This window comes from Capricornis sumatraensis, chromosome 1 (genome assembly GCF_032405125.1).
Source record: "Capricornis sumatraensis isolate serow.1 chromosome 1, serow.2, whole genome shotgun sequence".
NCBI classification, from domain to species: Eukaryota; Metazoa; Chordata; class Mammalia; order Artiodactyla; family Bovidae; genus Capricornis; species Capricornis sumatraensis.
The window spans coordinates 31,488,146-31,503,781 of record NC_091069.1 but is presented as its reverse complement, the minus strand read 5'-3'; the positions used below and the strand labels follow the sequence as shown (position 1 = coordinate 31,503,781).

Sequence of the window (15,636 nt, the reverse complement as noted above, 5' to 3'; positions counted from 1 at the left end):
GAAAATGAGAATCCAGTTGTCTTTCATTAAGCCAGACATTAGAGAGATTTGAAGAAATGTAATATAGTGCCACTTTTCTCACTGAATTTTATTTTACATATATAATATTTTATATTTTGAAAAAAATATGTCTTTCAAAAAGAGTGTTTTGTTGTTCAGTCGCTAAATCATGTTTGACTCTTGCTACCTTATGGACCACAGCACACCAGGCTTCCCTGTCCTCCCCTGTATCCTGGAGTTTGCTGAAGTTCATGTCCATTGAGTCAATAATGATATTCAACAGAATATGTGTTTTTAAATTTATCTCATTGAAGTATTGTTGATTTACAGCATTGTGTTAATTTCTACTGTGCAGCAAAGTGATTCAGTTATACATACATTCTTATTCTCTTCTATTATTCATTTTGTATGTAATAGTTTGTTTCTGCTAATCCCAAACTCCCAATATAACCCTCCCCCTTGGCAACCACAAGTCTATTCTCTAGGTCTGTGATTCTGTGTCTGTTTCATAAATAATTTCATCAGAAGAATATATTTTAGTGTTGACATATAATATGTTTTAAATGAATACATTATTTGGAAGGTTCTTAGTTGTAATTTTTAGTACATAGATATTGGGCAATATAACCCAGATAAACAAAAGCTCTTTTGGGTTCTTGAGTAATTTTTAAGAGTTTAATGACGTGTGGAGACCAAAACATTTGAGTCTCTAACCGCTACCACAGGCTTTTTGAGAGGAGGGGACTGTCTTATAGCCCTTCACTTCCTAATACACTGGAATTGCTTAGTAAATGTTTGTTAAATGGAGAAAGAAATTGACCATTGAATTACCACAAAGGCTTTACAAAAGTCCTGCCTAACCTCATTCCTTTTTTTTTTTTTTTGCAAAATTCTAGTGTAAGTAATATACTTCTGTGGACCCAGAAGATTTTTTCTGAGAACAGTTGGAGAATTTTAGTTGAGATATATGAGAATTACAAGTTATTTCTATTTAGGAGAATTAGGAAAAAAGAGTCCAGGGTTGAACAAAGAAAAGAAAAGGGATTTTTAAACAAGGAAGCAGATAGAAGTTGAAACTTGACTTCTTATATATTGCTGGAGGATTGTAAAATGGTGTAGCCACATTGAAAAGTTGGCAGTTCTTAAAATGTTATGATATGACTCAGCATTTTCACTCCTAGGTAACTGCTCCAGAGAAATATAAACATACATTCACTCAGAGACTTGTACACCAGTGTTCCTACTAGAATTATTCTTCATAGTGGAAATAACCCAAGTATTCATTAATTGGTGATTAGTGAAGCAAAATGTCATACATACAGAGTGAAATATTATTCAGCAATAAGTGGAGTAAACTGCTGATACATTGTCCAGCATGAGTGAACCTCAATATATGATTCTAATAGTGAGAGAAGCTAGGCACAGAAGACTACCAGTTCTATGATATATGATTTCCAGAAGAAATGAAATCTCTAGATGCAGAAACCAAACCAGTGGTTGTCAGCTGGGAGTGAAGTGTGGATAGACTTCAGATGGGAACAGGGGAACTTTTGGGAAGTAATGGAAATATTTTTTTAGTAAAACTGACTTGTGATAGTTGCACAGCTGAATTAATTTACTAACAATTATGGAACTTAAAGTTTCAGAGAGAAAGTAGAAGGTATGTCTAAGTTTATCTGGGAAAGTCAGAGAAAGCTTCCAAAAAATATTGGCTTGAGTGGAGAGTTAAAAAAAGTTTAGGAAAGAGTGAATATCATATATAAAAACCACATTGTGAACCAGTGTGAAAGAACATGATTCGTTCAGGGAATTAGTATGAGTTTCGTCTTGTTGCAACATGAAGTTTGAGTCTGGGAACATCAGAAGATAGTTAGGAGTGAATTTAAAGAAAAAAAGGCTGTTGATAGTAATCAGACAGGCAAATCAGGGGGATTATTGTAGACTTGCTTTTGGTTTGTTTTTATATTCATGAAGTTCAACACAATGTTGAAAAATGATCAGAAGGAAGAATATTTAAAACTGAACTTAAATGTTTTGCTTTGAACAAAACACTTGAACAAAATCTTGTTATTTCCAAGGTATTGAATTCTGTTTATTTTTAAAGAACCAGTTAATGTTAGCATTTTCTGCTATGTCTTTGTATATTTGCTGTATCTTCATCTTTGGCCCTTGTAGGGTCTCCTCTGTTTCACTAGCTCTGTTAGAACACTTCTGGCATGACATCATGGTACTTTCTTGTGAGACTTGAGACTTGACAGCAGGAACTAAGCCTCTTTTCTTCAGATTTATAACTACAGTGTCTGGCATGAAATTTGGCACATAATGGATGTTCACTAGTAAATTTGTTTGTCAGAACTTTCAAGAAAAGCCTTGCATAGCATAGATTGAAGGGTTTAAAGGATTTTTACATGAAGGTAGTCTTCAAAGAAAATATTGGATGGGCACAAGGTGAAATTTTATATTAACTCTTGAAGGATTTGGCTTTGAGTTGAGGTAATTTCCCATCCAAATGCTGAATTCTGATGGCTCTTTTTCATTAATTGTCTCTTCTCTGTCTTAGAATTTTAAAGTTAAAAATGGCCTTTACAGCTAAATAGTCTTCTCTGTTTATTCATTTTATGACCTCAGGCCAGTCACATAAACCTTTCTAAGCCTAAGTTTTTTCATCTATAAAATGAAGGACTTCATGTACCTCCTTGTTACAAAGATATGTTAAAATAATTTTTTAAAATTTCTGTAATTCATAGTGACAAACTGAATGGACTATCCAAAGTTTATAAGAAATATATGCCTGAATTTGGGCTAGAATCTGATGTCTTAAATTTTAATCCAGTATTTCCACACTGCCATGGTGGGCACTTCTTTCCATATTAGTGACCTTTTTCCTTGTTTTATTTGCAGTTTCCAATTTGATGTGGGCTGGGAAACAAAACCACAAGCTTTACTTATTCAGTACATGCTTATTAAGCATTGCTAGGTACCAGGTATAGTGGTAGGTATAGGAAATACCTGAATTCTGTTCTCAGAAAGTTTGGTGTCTAGAAGTAGAAAATAGACCTTCTTAAAAAAAATCAAATGAAGTGTATAGACAAATGTGAATGATGTAAAGAGGATTTAAAGAGCATATTTTAGAAAGGGGACATCTGGGGTCAGAGTCTTTATAGAGTAGGTGAACAAAGGAGAGGTGGCAGTCCCTAACTGGAAGGAATTGGGATATGAGCATGACAGGCTTAATTTTCCTTGGGAGTTTTGCATGAAAGGTGATGTCACTGTGTAGCATCCTTTGATGAGATTGAAGGTATAGTTTGTTTGCTCTGAAACCAGGATTCCAGAGGATCCAGTGGGATAGACTCAGCAGGGAAAGAGCCCAGGAGGGGAAGTCAGTGGATAGGAAGCACACAAAAACATCTTAAGAGAAGGCGATGCTGTTAGCATCCTCCTTGCTCTCTATTTTGTTGACAGATTGTAGATAATTACTTTCCAGCTCATGTAACAGCTCTTCAAGATTGTCCCCATCTGACTATTGTAATCAACTGTCCTTTTTTATATCATAATTTATTAATGACTTGAACTGGATCATTATTTCATTCTTGTTTATTCCATGAGGTTGAACCTCTCAACAGCATAGCCTAAGACTACTTTAATCTCGTATGAATATTCAGTGAACATTGAAAATGGTACGGAAGTTGAAGAAATTATAATTTGGTATAATATATAAGCTTTTAATTCTTTTAATATTTAATGTCTTTGTGTGTGTGTGTGTATGTGTGTAGGTTAAATGTATCTTTAGAATACAGTACGAAGAGGTCTTGTATATTCAAAGGCCTATTGAAGAGGACAGAAGAAAATTTTTCCAAGAACTGATTCTCAATCAGGCCTCAATGGCTCCACCACGAAGGAAACACACTGGTAAAGTTCCTAAAGTCTTTAGGAAAATGGGGGTGGGGAAGGTGTTGGAGTTAAGAAATATCCTTTCTTGGAGTCATTAAAACAAAACAGTTCTTTGTGGAAGACAGTTTTTCAAGTTTTGTATAACTTTAGATGGACTCATGGAAGTGGCCATTGTGTTTAACTGACTTGAAATTGGAAAGTACAGCCTCATCGTTAAAGTTTTTCTAATGGATGACTGTTAATGAAGTAATCTCTTTATCACTTCAATCCAGATGCTCTAGTAGATTTATGAGACTCAAAAAGTCATAGAAAAAGTCTTTAGTTCTGCTCTGTTTTAGTCATTTTTAGTACTGAGGGCTTGAACTAGCGGGTTGTGAACAACAGGTGTTGTGTTGATTGCTCTCTGGGTCAGGGTTGTTTTGTTGGGCCTGATTAGAACAATTGCCTTTTCTGGTTTATTTTATTTATTAATTGATTTTTAAAGTATTTATTGAGCACCTGTTTTGTTAAATATATTATGCTAGGCACTTGAAAGTCTATCATGGCTCTCTTTAAGCATTAGAGTTTTCTTGGCCTTAAGAGGGGCCTCAAAATTATTCAGTCCCCTGACTTAAGAAAGGGCTGCATTCTAAGTTATTCAGTAATTTCTCTTCCTAATCTTAAAGGTGGAAAGATTTTTACCACCTAAATCTTAAAGGTGGTAAAAGATAAGATCCTCTTGATTAATCTGTCTTTCAGTGTCTTTGAAAAAATAGCAGTCCTGTTTATTAGAAAAAATTTAAGCCTCTTATCTTTTGTTCTATTTTTTTGTGTTTCTCATGGCTGTTCTTATGGGATATTTAAATACATTTCCCATTTCTGCCAACTCCTTACTGTTTCATACTTCTTTGTTTTTCATTGGTTATGTTATTAAATACTTCTTTGTTTTTCAGTGGTTATATTATCCAACACTTTAATAAATCTGTGGCCCTTTAGTGGCTCCTTTTCACATTTTTCTCAGTGTTTATAAAATGGACATCTATCAAATGAATATAGCTGTGTAGTTTTCCCCCCAGAAACCTTGGGAAATTCAACATGGAAGTTACACCTTCTGGTTATTGGTTGTTGCCTTCTGCTAATCTAAATAACAGCATTTAAAATATTTTATTATTAAAGTGATTCATTTTAATGAAGTATCTTGCATGTTCCTAGATATATTAAAGTCCTGTAGATCTGAATTTTCTATGTTAAGGATTAACATTATTATTTTTTTGAGTTGTTCCTCCTGTTGACTTTCATTTTTCATCTTAGGGGCTATTTAGAAATCAGCAAGAATACTTAGAATTTTAATCCTGAGCTTCAGTGTGATACCAGGAAAATCTTTTAAGGAATTAGAGAGCATTATGATTAGGCAAGTTAATACTTTACCTTCTAAGAAGATGTTTGTTTGTTTTACAGTATATAGTGAATACCATAGACTTTATATATAAAACTTAACACTGGGTTTTCCATCTTCTCTATGTCTTTGGGATTTTTTTAGTTACTGCTCCCCCCACCCCCATGCCCTGCAGGTGGCATTTACTCTCCTAACTGTGTTGTATTAAGAATTTGAGAGTAGCAGACGTGTGTAAAATCAGAAGTGTTTGGGACTGGGAGGGACCAAAGGATTATTACTCGCCTGTTTAACTTTCATGCATATAAAGCAACCTTGTTTTGAGAAACAATCTTTAAATAAAGTTGACTTCAGCAAACCATATACAAGTACTTCACCTGAAGATATTTATGTTGATTTGAAATATTTCTCTTAAAGTTGTGTATAAATACTATCTCAAGATCAAATTATTTAAAATTATATCATGTGCCCTTTAAAGAAGTCCTGTTGTAAGTTACTTTATAAATAATTCCCTTATGTACTTTTGTTCCCATTCAAATCTTTACCTGCTGGATTTGCATGGTTCATGTATATTTGGAATTCTCTTCTTAAAAGAACATTTCAAGGGAGTGCCAGAAAAATAATTGAGGTAGGTCATTGACCTGCCATGTTGGAATCTTAACATTTTCTTCTACTTTCTTCAGGTCTTTGTGCAATGGAGGTACTTCCACTTGCATTACCTTCTCCACCTCGTCAGTTATCAGAATCAGAGAAAATTCGGATGGAGGACCAAGAGGAAAATACTTTAAGAGAGTTGCGGTTGTTTCTCAGGGATGTAACCAAGAGGCTGGCGACAGATAAACGCTTTAACATCTTCAGCAAACCGGTGGATATTGAAGAGGTCTTGTTTCAGTAGTGTGCAAACAATGAAGTTGAACTGGCTAAAAGAAAAAAATATTGACATCTTTTTTTGGAAGGAAAAAAAGCAAAGGCATGGATGAATATTACCCCTAGCCTGTAAAATTTTAATCCATGTGATAACTACCAGTGTCATCAGCAAACATCTGGTGACTTTGGATGAAATTAGTGACAGTTTGTATATGTCCTCTTAATTAGTACTGATCTTTGCAATCTCTTATTCTTCAACTTAAGAAGAGGATTAAAAGTTACTTTAGTGAATTGTCCATACTAGACTATTTTTATTCCAGGATAAATCCTGCTTTCCAAAAGAATATTGGTATTAATCAGTTAATACCGGTTTCCCAAATTGTGTGTATATCTTACTGAAAGAGGTAGCTAAGAAACCTGAAGTTTGTCTTTCATTATTTTGGAAATGCCTCTGACTAAGATGCTATATGAAGTTAAGCACAGCCTATTATTTTTCTCTGTAAGAATTTTCTCTGCTCCCAGTGGAAAATTTCTCACTTTCTATGTGTATTGTTTTGTGTCCTTGTGGGAGCATGATTTGTGATGATGAAAAAAGAAATTTTCCATTTGGAATCTACTATAATACTGTAGAATACATTTTATTTTATTTTATCCTGGGATAATGTAGTGTGTGGATGAACACAATGCAGTCTTTACTAGCCTTCTTCTTATAGTTCAGACTCCATGTTTGAACAACTTTGGTGTTTTAATTTTTAATTTTTTATTCTTTTTTTAAAAATTTGAATTATGAAGTGGTTCAGAGTTTAATGTTGTGTCCTTGTTGTGAAATCTGTACTCTTGGATCTGAGCAGATTCCTTTGGAACCATTACCTTGTCTATGCCTGGGAGCTAGTGTTGTGTTTTTTCCTCTTGGAAAGCCTGAATATATCTATTCTTCCACATCTCCCTTTCGGGGAATAAAGTGAAGTGAAGTCGCTCAGTCGTGTCCGACTCTTTGCGACCCCATGGACTGTAGCCTACCAGGCTCCTTTGTACATGGGATTTTCCAAGCAGTAGTACTAGAGTAGATTGCCATTTCCTTCTCCAGGAGATCTTCCCAACCCAGGGATCGAACTCAGGTCTCCTGCATTCTAGACAGACACTTTACCGTCTAAGCCACCAGGGAAGTCCTTGGGGAATAAAGGGACAGTCTAATTTTATTTGTATATTTATCCACAACACATAGTTTTTGCTATTTGATCCTTTCGGCACCACCACAGAGATCATTATTATGTTTGCAGTTGAAGAAACTGAGGCTCGTTGTCAAGTGACACACCAAGAGAAACATTTCTTAAAATTTGAAGCCCATGTTCTTTATATCACAGCTATCTTCCATTTTTTTTTCCGCTGGAATGACAAGGCTTGCCTATTTGCTTTTACAATTAATACATATGATTCTATATTTGTGAATCATAGCTTTTAATCTCATGATGTTTTCAGAAAATCTTAAAACTATAAGCCACCTTTAAAAGTTGTTAAAAATGTTTATTTCAAATTGGTTATGGGAATGCTGACACTTAATTGGTAGGGACTTGCCCCCAAGTCAGTCTCCCAGGTTGAGAATGAACCAGCTTGGTCTTTGCCCAGGAAAACATTTTCTGTCTAACCAGAAGAGATTGTCAGATTTCACATGCCATCTGTGATAGAGTAAAAGTTATATAAATGGTGGTAAGGCAGTAGAAGGGGATAGAAAATGTTGGTCAGTTAAAACTTTTATTTTAGAGTTATGTTTTCTCTTTTTCCTCTTTTTTTTCCCCTCCTCAATTTCCTTACTTCTTTGTTTGCTTTTAAGGCTGAAAACATAGGAGTCTCTGGGAAGGATAGAGAAGGGAAACTAAAATAATAACATTTAGATAACCTAAAAACACAAAAACTTATATGAATTTGAAATGTCAAAAAACATTGAATTCCAAAGCAAATTGCAGAGAAAAAAAAATGTTTAGAAAATAAGCAGTGAATTTAAAGTTAGACATAGGTGCTGAAATGTTATGGTCTTTAGTAATATAAATGTTTATAGTACAAAGGTTTATAAAATGTTTTCCACATGTACACAATACACATCAAGTGTCAGAGCCAAGAATCCAACTAATACCTTCTGAACTATTGCTTGTTGGGTAAAGCTCCACTACTCCCCTGTAAGGAGATTGGCTGGCTTTTTAGCTCCTAGAGGATGAAAAATAAATTAAAACATGCACACATAGCTACCTAAAATTTTAAAAACATAAATAATATGTGTATATATATGCTTATATTGTTCTATAGGCATAGGCATATAGGTGTATTTATACATGTAAATATATATTATATATACAAATTTAAAAGGCATCTGTCCTATCTACAGTGAAGAAAACTAGTCTTTAATTTCCTAGAGCAGAAATTACCATATTCCCAGAATTTGGTCCTGGACTGATTAAACATTTCTAAGACTGTGTTTATGTCAGAACTAATTACTTGATTTGAGATTTGTGTTGGGGAAGACAGTCCAGGCACACACACCTGGGAGATGTTGTAGGTTCAGTTCTAGGCCATGGCAGTGAAGTGAATATTGCAATAAAGTGAAGTTATATGAATTCTTTGGTTTCCCAGCATATATAAAAGTTATCTTTACACTATGTAATGGCACTGAAGTGAAGTGAAAGTCACTCAGTCGTGTCTGACTTGGCAATTCCATGGCAATCTCCAGGCCAGAATACTGGAGTGGGTACCCTTTGCCTTCTCCAGGGGATCTTGAAGTGATAGTTGCTCAGTTGTGCCTGACTTTTCGTGATTCCATGGAATTCTTCAGGCCAGAATACTGGAGTGGGTAGCCTTTCCCTTCTCTAGGGGATCTTCCCAGCCCAGGGATCCAACCCAGGTTTCCCACATTGCAGGCAGATTCTTTACCAGCTAAGCCACAAGTGAAGCCCCAGAATACTGGAGTGGGCAGTCTGTCTCTTCTCCAGCCTATCCGACTCAGGAATTGAACTAGGGTCTCCTGCCTTGCAGGCGGATTCTTTACCAACTGAGTTATCAGGGAAGCCCTAGTAATGGCATTATGTCTACAAAAAAAAAAAAAAAAGATCAATGTACTTAATTAAAAAATGCTTCATTGCTAAAAAATGCAGGGTTGCCACAAACCTTCAGTTTTTAAAAAATGTAGTATCTGCAAAGTGCAATAAAAGGAAGTGCAATAAAACAAGGTATGCCTGTAGATATATAGGTGGAAGAGCTTTCTAATTGGTCAAGTGATAAAACATAAAATTTAGTGGACAGTCATGACTAATATCTCTATTTTGGGTTATCTCCCAGAAAAATCACACAGAGCAAAATTTATATTTTGCTTCTAGATTTGCTTATACTTAGGGACAAGGCCAGCAAATCTTCTATTAGTCATAGAAGCAATACCTACTTTTGTTATATAATTGACTCAAAATGTTTGTAATGACTCCAAAGGAGTAGAAAACTCTTTCCATGAAACGATTCACCTTGGAAAACTAAAAAAGAAAAAATGTTTTTGTTTAAAGATTTTAAAGAGATCTACCCAAGAACTTCTCTAATAATATGAAAACAAATCTGTTTCTTTTTATTTTCCTTTACAGTTTTTTTTGCTTAGGTAACATTTATTGATGCTTATTGGGTACTTTTACCCATACATTTTCTTCTCAGGTATATCCAAAGGATTAAAAAAAAACAAAAGCTGACACAGTTGGTTTCATATTTCGAGATGAGAAACTCTTCAGAGTTGATTAAATATGACTTGAAACTGAAGCTTTTCATGGAAAGTATGACATAGTATCTTTAGTGGCATAAAGTGCTCTATAATTTTATCCTTATATGTAATTATTTCCTAGATATCTAGATTTAGTTTTAAAATAATTTTGATTTTTGTTTTGTGTTTTTATGAGTAGATTATATGAAATACCAGAAGTAATTTTCATGAAAATACCGTGTTTGTTTTAGGTTTCAGATTATCTTGAAGTAATCAAGGAACCAATGGACTTATCAACAGTAATAACTAAAATTGATAAGCATAATTACCTGACTGCTAAGGATTTCCTAAAAGATATTGACCTCATCTGTAGCAATGCTTTGGAGTACAATCCAGATAAGGACCCAGGAGGTAAGAATGCACTGGGCAAGGGTGACTTTGGTGATCAAAGAGAAGACAGTTTAAAATATAAATAAAACCTGCCCCATATTTCAGATAGAAAAATTAGTCTTAAAGACATATTAGAAATTTCTTGTTGAAGAACTAAGTATATGCTTAAATATTAAATTTAATTATTAAATTCATTTGTTAAATTACTAAAAAATATATTTAAATTAGAGGATTTTATTCTTTAAAATAATTTTTATCAAAGTATAGTTGATTTACAGTGTTGTGTTTAATTTCTGCTGTACAGCAAAATGACTCAGTTGTATATGCATATATTCTTCTTCATATTCTTTTCCATTATGGCTTACCACAGGATATTGAGTATAGTTCCCTGTGTTGTACAGTAGGACCTTATTTTTTTATCTATCCTGTATATGATAGTTTATATTTGCTAATTCATTTATTAAATTATTAGATAATATATTTAAATTCAAGGATTTTATTATTATGTTCAAGATTTCGTTTCTTGATTTGCTTTTCACTTTTTATACTTAGATTCTAATTTTTTTCAGGTAAGATGGAAAACTAAATAATTGAGAATTTAAGATTGATTTGTTTAGTCTCCATTACCAGTGCTGATAAACACTGGGCATTTTGGATTTCTGGAAATGTATTATAGTTAAGTTTATTAATTAAAAGACCCCTTTGGGTAGATGGACATTATCTGTTCTATAGACTGTACATATGTTTACATATGCAAACAAACATCTTATGAATGTTTTCATAACATCTTATGGAAAACCTAAATGAACTTTTTGGCCAACCCAATATAATTTATTATTTTACTCCTAATCCCACCCTGTACTCAAATCTGTAGTCTCAGTTCTGTTAATGCCTTCGAGGGGAGACCTCCAGGAATAATCTGTAGTTAAACAAGTTGAATTTATTGGTACATTGTAATAAAGGAGAATGTACATCATGGGAAATCATATAGGATTTGAGCTTGTGTCAAGTGATTTTGAGGAAAATTTAAGGGAGTAGAGCTTTGCAGTGGAATAGATGCTTTTAGGAAGTGGGAGTAATTTGGGGACTAGGTATTTTAAGAACCTGGAAAGTAAAAAGAATGGAACCAGACTAAAGTTGTGATTGGTAAAGAAGCAGCATTCATTTTACACAGGATAGAATTATATTTGGTTATTTTTGTAGGGCAGTGTTCATACTTTTGTCTGTGTTCAGATCTGATTATGGAGTGGTCTTGTTTTTATCTTGATCCATCATGGTCACAGAGTGGTGGTATTCAGTAAGGTTGTTTATGTTTAATGTAAGTACACCAAGGCCAGTTCCCATCTGGCAGGGGTCATTCTTTTTCTCACTCTGTTAAGAATTTTGTTTTTTCAACAGGTGATATAAAAGTAAGATGCTTTTTATTTTAGAAAATTCACTTAAACTTTCAGTTATCTAAAGATATTTAGAGTATAGTTTCTACTTTATGTCTGTATTTATGGGCAGTGGTTCTTAACTCAGTTCGCTTGTTAGAATGACCTGGATTTCTCATTTCTACACAAATTGATTATTTCTTGTCTAAATTTAGACCACAGTAAATCACATATTTTAGTTCCAAGTTAAGTGGCAGAATAAAATTTTATATAGCTGCTTTTGGTATCTTACTGCTTTTAATAGTTTTTAAGCTTTGTTTTAGGACATTTATCTCTTGTAGTTTTTGTTGTTTGTTGAGGTTTTATTTTGACTTTTTATTATATATCATTTATGAGGATAAAATTTATGAGGATAAAAATGAAGAAAAAGTAACCTATAACCTATAATCCTGTTACCTAGTATTTTTTTCTTTCTCTTTCTCCCCCTGCCTCTCTTCCTCCCTCCTTTTCTCTCTCTCTCTCACACATATGCACAAATACTATATGTGAAATGCATACATGCATAATATTTTTACTAAAATGAAAATATAACTTTTGTAAACTTTTATTCATATAATATTTTGTGAAAAGTTTGAGTTAATGTATTTCTACCATGTAATTTTTATCACATGAGTGTATTATAGCTAATACCCTATTGTTGGGCATATTAAAGTTTTTAGCTTTTTTCTCTATTATAATATTGATGAATATAGGATAAATTTTGTGTATGTCCTTAATTATTTCCTTAAGATAAATTCCTTAAGGTGAAACTTCTGTATCATAGAGTGTGTAATCTCTTTTAGGGTTTTAAATCTGTGTTGTTAAAGCTTTTTCACAATTTAAAAAATCATCTTCTAGCAGCATCAGGGGCACTTGTTAACCAATATAGCAGTTTTGTGTGACTGAGAGAATCTCCTTTGCAGTGTAGATGGCATCTGTAACAGGGCCAGTTTGCCTAGTAAAGAATGGGCTGGATGTCAGTCTCCTTTGATTCCCTTGCTGGGTTCTGGGTGAAGGTACAACTGCAAAAGTGTCTATATGGTGGCCTTAAGCAGTGTGTGAGAGTACTTGAGCACCTACAGTCTCATCCTGTTAGGTTTTCAAGACATAGAGGTTACTGACATTGTGCAGTAGGTAATGAGACCCTGGGCTTTGGATGTGCACCTAGGCTTCAGTCCCCATTTTATTTCCTAGTTCTTTAGGAAATAAAGTTAAGTCCTCTAAATTTTAGTTTCCTTATCTGCAAATATGGAAAATTACTCTTCTCTTGGGGTAGCTGTAAGGATTAGATGAGAAAATAAATTAGGCCCTACCTTATGAAATTGTCATTTTCATATGGTTCAACTTGAATATGTTAGTCCTTAGCATAGTGCCTGGGATGTGATAAGTGTTCCATAAAGGTTAGTAGTTCATATATTTGTTTTTGTTATCATTATTATTTAAACTGTGCCTTAATTTGTCATAATTGTTTCCTTAGTGGGTACCTATACATTTACTTTAGAATGACCCTTTACTGTATTCCCTGGACAACATTTAAAATTGAATTCTATTTTGGAAAAAATCTAAGGACTGCTAGTGATAAATGAATTTGAGTGGTTAGAAAAAGCCAGTAGAAAGGATCAGTCCAGATGCTTTCCCCCTCTTCTGTGTAACTTAATTATAATCACATCAAAATAATACTACTGTCATGAAAGAAGCATTGATTTCTGGTGCATAGTAACCTTTTATTATAGAATGTAGTTGTATAGTCAAAGGATATGGCTCTGTCTCACAGAATTGACATGGTATACTTGTAACTTTATTCCTTTACTGTTTTAGATGCAAAAAGTATCATATAATTCAAAAGCATGATTTTGGCTCTGTTTATATTTTTTCATATCTTTAGTCAAGAGCCCTGTTTTCTTTCTTAGCAGTAGAACAACTTGTTATGTATTAGAAAAACAACCTCAGGGTCTATTGTGTAGCAAGTGGAAATTACATGAATTTTGTATTACTTTTACAAGCTCCCATGAGTATTTGAAAGCTTACAGTTCTCTGTTTTACAGAACACTTGGCCATTTTGGGAAAAAGCTAGCATATACATAGAAGACAAAAGCCAGCATTTTGGAAGCTATATGTATAGCCTAAGTGTTTACCCAGATTCTCCCTTGAGGATAACGTGGACAAAAATTAAATATATTAACTAGAAGAATTTTAACTTGTAGGTTTTAAATGTGACCAGGTCAGATATTTGACCCTAATTATTATCTCATAAATATGTGATATGTTTTATGTTTAACTGTTCCCCACTGTTTGTTCTATACTTAGTGTCTCCTCTAGCCCTTAAGTGTATTCACATACATACCATCATTTAGCAAATTTTGCTGAAATTTCAACCTTAGTCTTATAGTATTCTCGAAATCTTCTGTTTTGTACTAGATGCTTAGGAATAAAGCTCACTGATTCACTCTGGTGTTTGGAGCCCTCTATGGGTTATACTTCAGTTAAACTCATTCACATTTTCTGTTATTATTTGTAAGTACCATGTGCTGTTACTGAGCTGAGTGTTTAGAATACTGTGATAGTGTTTGCCTCTTAAGATAGAGTAATACATATTGAATAATTACTGTGTGACAGACATTATGCTATATCTTATGATATTAACTTGTTAGCACTTCCTTAACAAAATGCCACAGACTGCACGGCTTAAACAGCAGACATTGATTTTCTCATAGTTTTGGGGGCTAAAAGTCCAGAATCAAGGTGTCGGCAGATTTGGTTTCTTCTGAAGCCGCTTTCCTTTGCCTTCAGATGACGGCCTTCTTGCTGTGTCCTCAGATGGTCATCTTTTCTCTGTGTCTGTGCACCCCTGGTATTTCTTGTGTGTCTCCAAATTTCCTCTCCTCCTAAGGACCCAAGTCTGATTAGAGTAGGGCCTACTCGTAGGACCTTTTACTTTGATTACTTCTTTAAAGGCTCTACTCCAAATATAGTCACATTCTGGTATATTGGGGAGTACAGTATCAACATGTGAATTTGGGGGAGGAACACAGTTTAACCCATAACAGTTTATGAATACACCACAGTCCCTCCTGATTACTGGTGATTATACTAGATGGTTAAAGTAGCACAGAGGTGGCAGGTTTGAATTTTGTCTTGTGGCAGCAGCAGCTGATGATGATGCAATTTCGTCAGGTGTGTATTAGGTACATGTACAGTGTGAGCAGGGCACAGAGGAGAAGATATTACCTGGAGATGAACAGGATTTAAAGGGGCATTCGTTTTAGGCATCTCTCAGGCCAGGGCTGCATATCTCCAGCACTGACACAGTTTATATGTAGAAAATGTTTCATAAATGGATGCTCAATAAATGGAGATTCAGTGAGTAGACAAGTGAATGAATTTCCCACCTCTCCACACTCTATTGTTTCAGCCATATCCTCTTTTTCTATACCTTTGTAGACTATTTTTCTTAGCCTAAAAAAATTTTTTTTTGGTCACACCATGCAGCTTGTGGGATCTTAATTCCCCAGCCAGGGATTAAGCTTAGGTCCTGGATTCTAGCAGTGAAAAGCACCAAGTCCTAACTACTGGACTGCCAGAGAATTCCCCGCGAGTCTTAATTGGGCTTCCAACCTCCATCTTACAATTCCCTTGACCTTTGGTACTGCCTGTATTACTATACTCTTAAATACAAATCAAATCAAATCACCTTCTGTTTGAAAACCACCCAGTGGCCCCTTATCTCGAGAATTAAATCGTGTTGTTTCCCTGCTTGGGTCTTTTCATTGCTCTTAGGATAAGATCTAAAGTCCTTAATGTGGTCAGATTCCCATTTGCCACTTGCTTACTGTGTACTAGTCACATAGGCTACCTTTCAGTTTCTAGAAATCTCCAAGATCTTTTTACTTCAGAACTTTTTCACATGGTATTTTCTGAACCTGTACTGGTTTTTCCCTTTGTCAGTGGCTATCCTAATGCCTGTTTCGAGTCTCACC

At 34.4% G+C, this 15,636-nt stretch overlaps 1 protein-coding gene across 1 annotated transcript in view; it reads left to right on the top strand.

The window, feature by feature from the left end:
* Nucleotides 1-15,636, top strand: part of ATAD2B (ATPase family AAA domain containing 2B) — a 125,107-nt gene that overhangs the window by 92,632 nt on the left and 16,839 nt on the right. Inside the window, exons 20-22 of the mRNA XM_068974418.1 lie at nucleotides 3,774-3,909; nucleotides 5,947-6,143; nucleotides 10,109-10,268. Coding sequence (XP_068830519.1) covers nucleotides 3,774-3,909; nucleotides 5,947-6,143; nucleotides 10,109-10,268 — 493 coding nt within the window. The remainder of the gene's footprint in view (nucleotides 1-3,773; nucleotides 3,910-5,946; nucleotides 6,144-10,108; nucleotides 10,269-15,636) is intronic.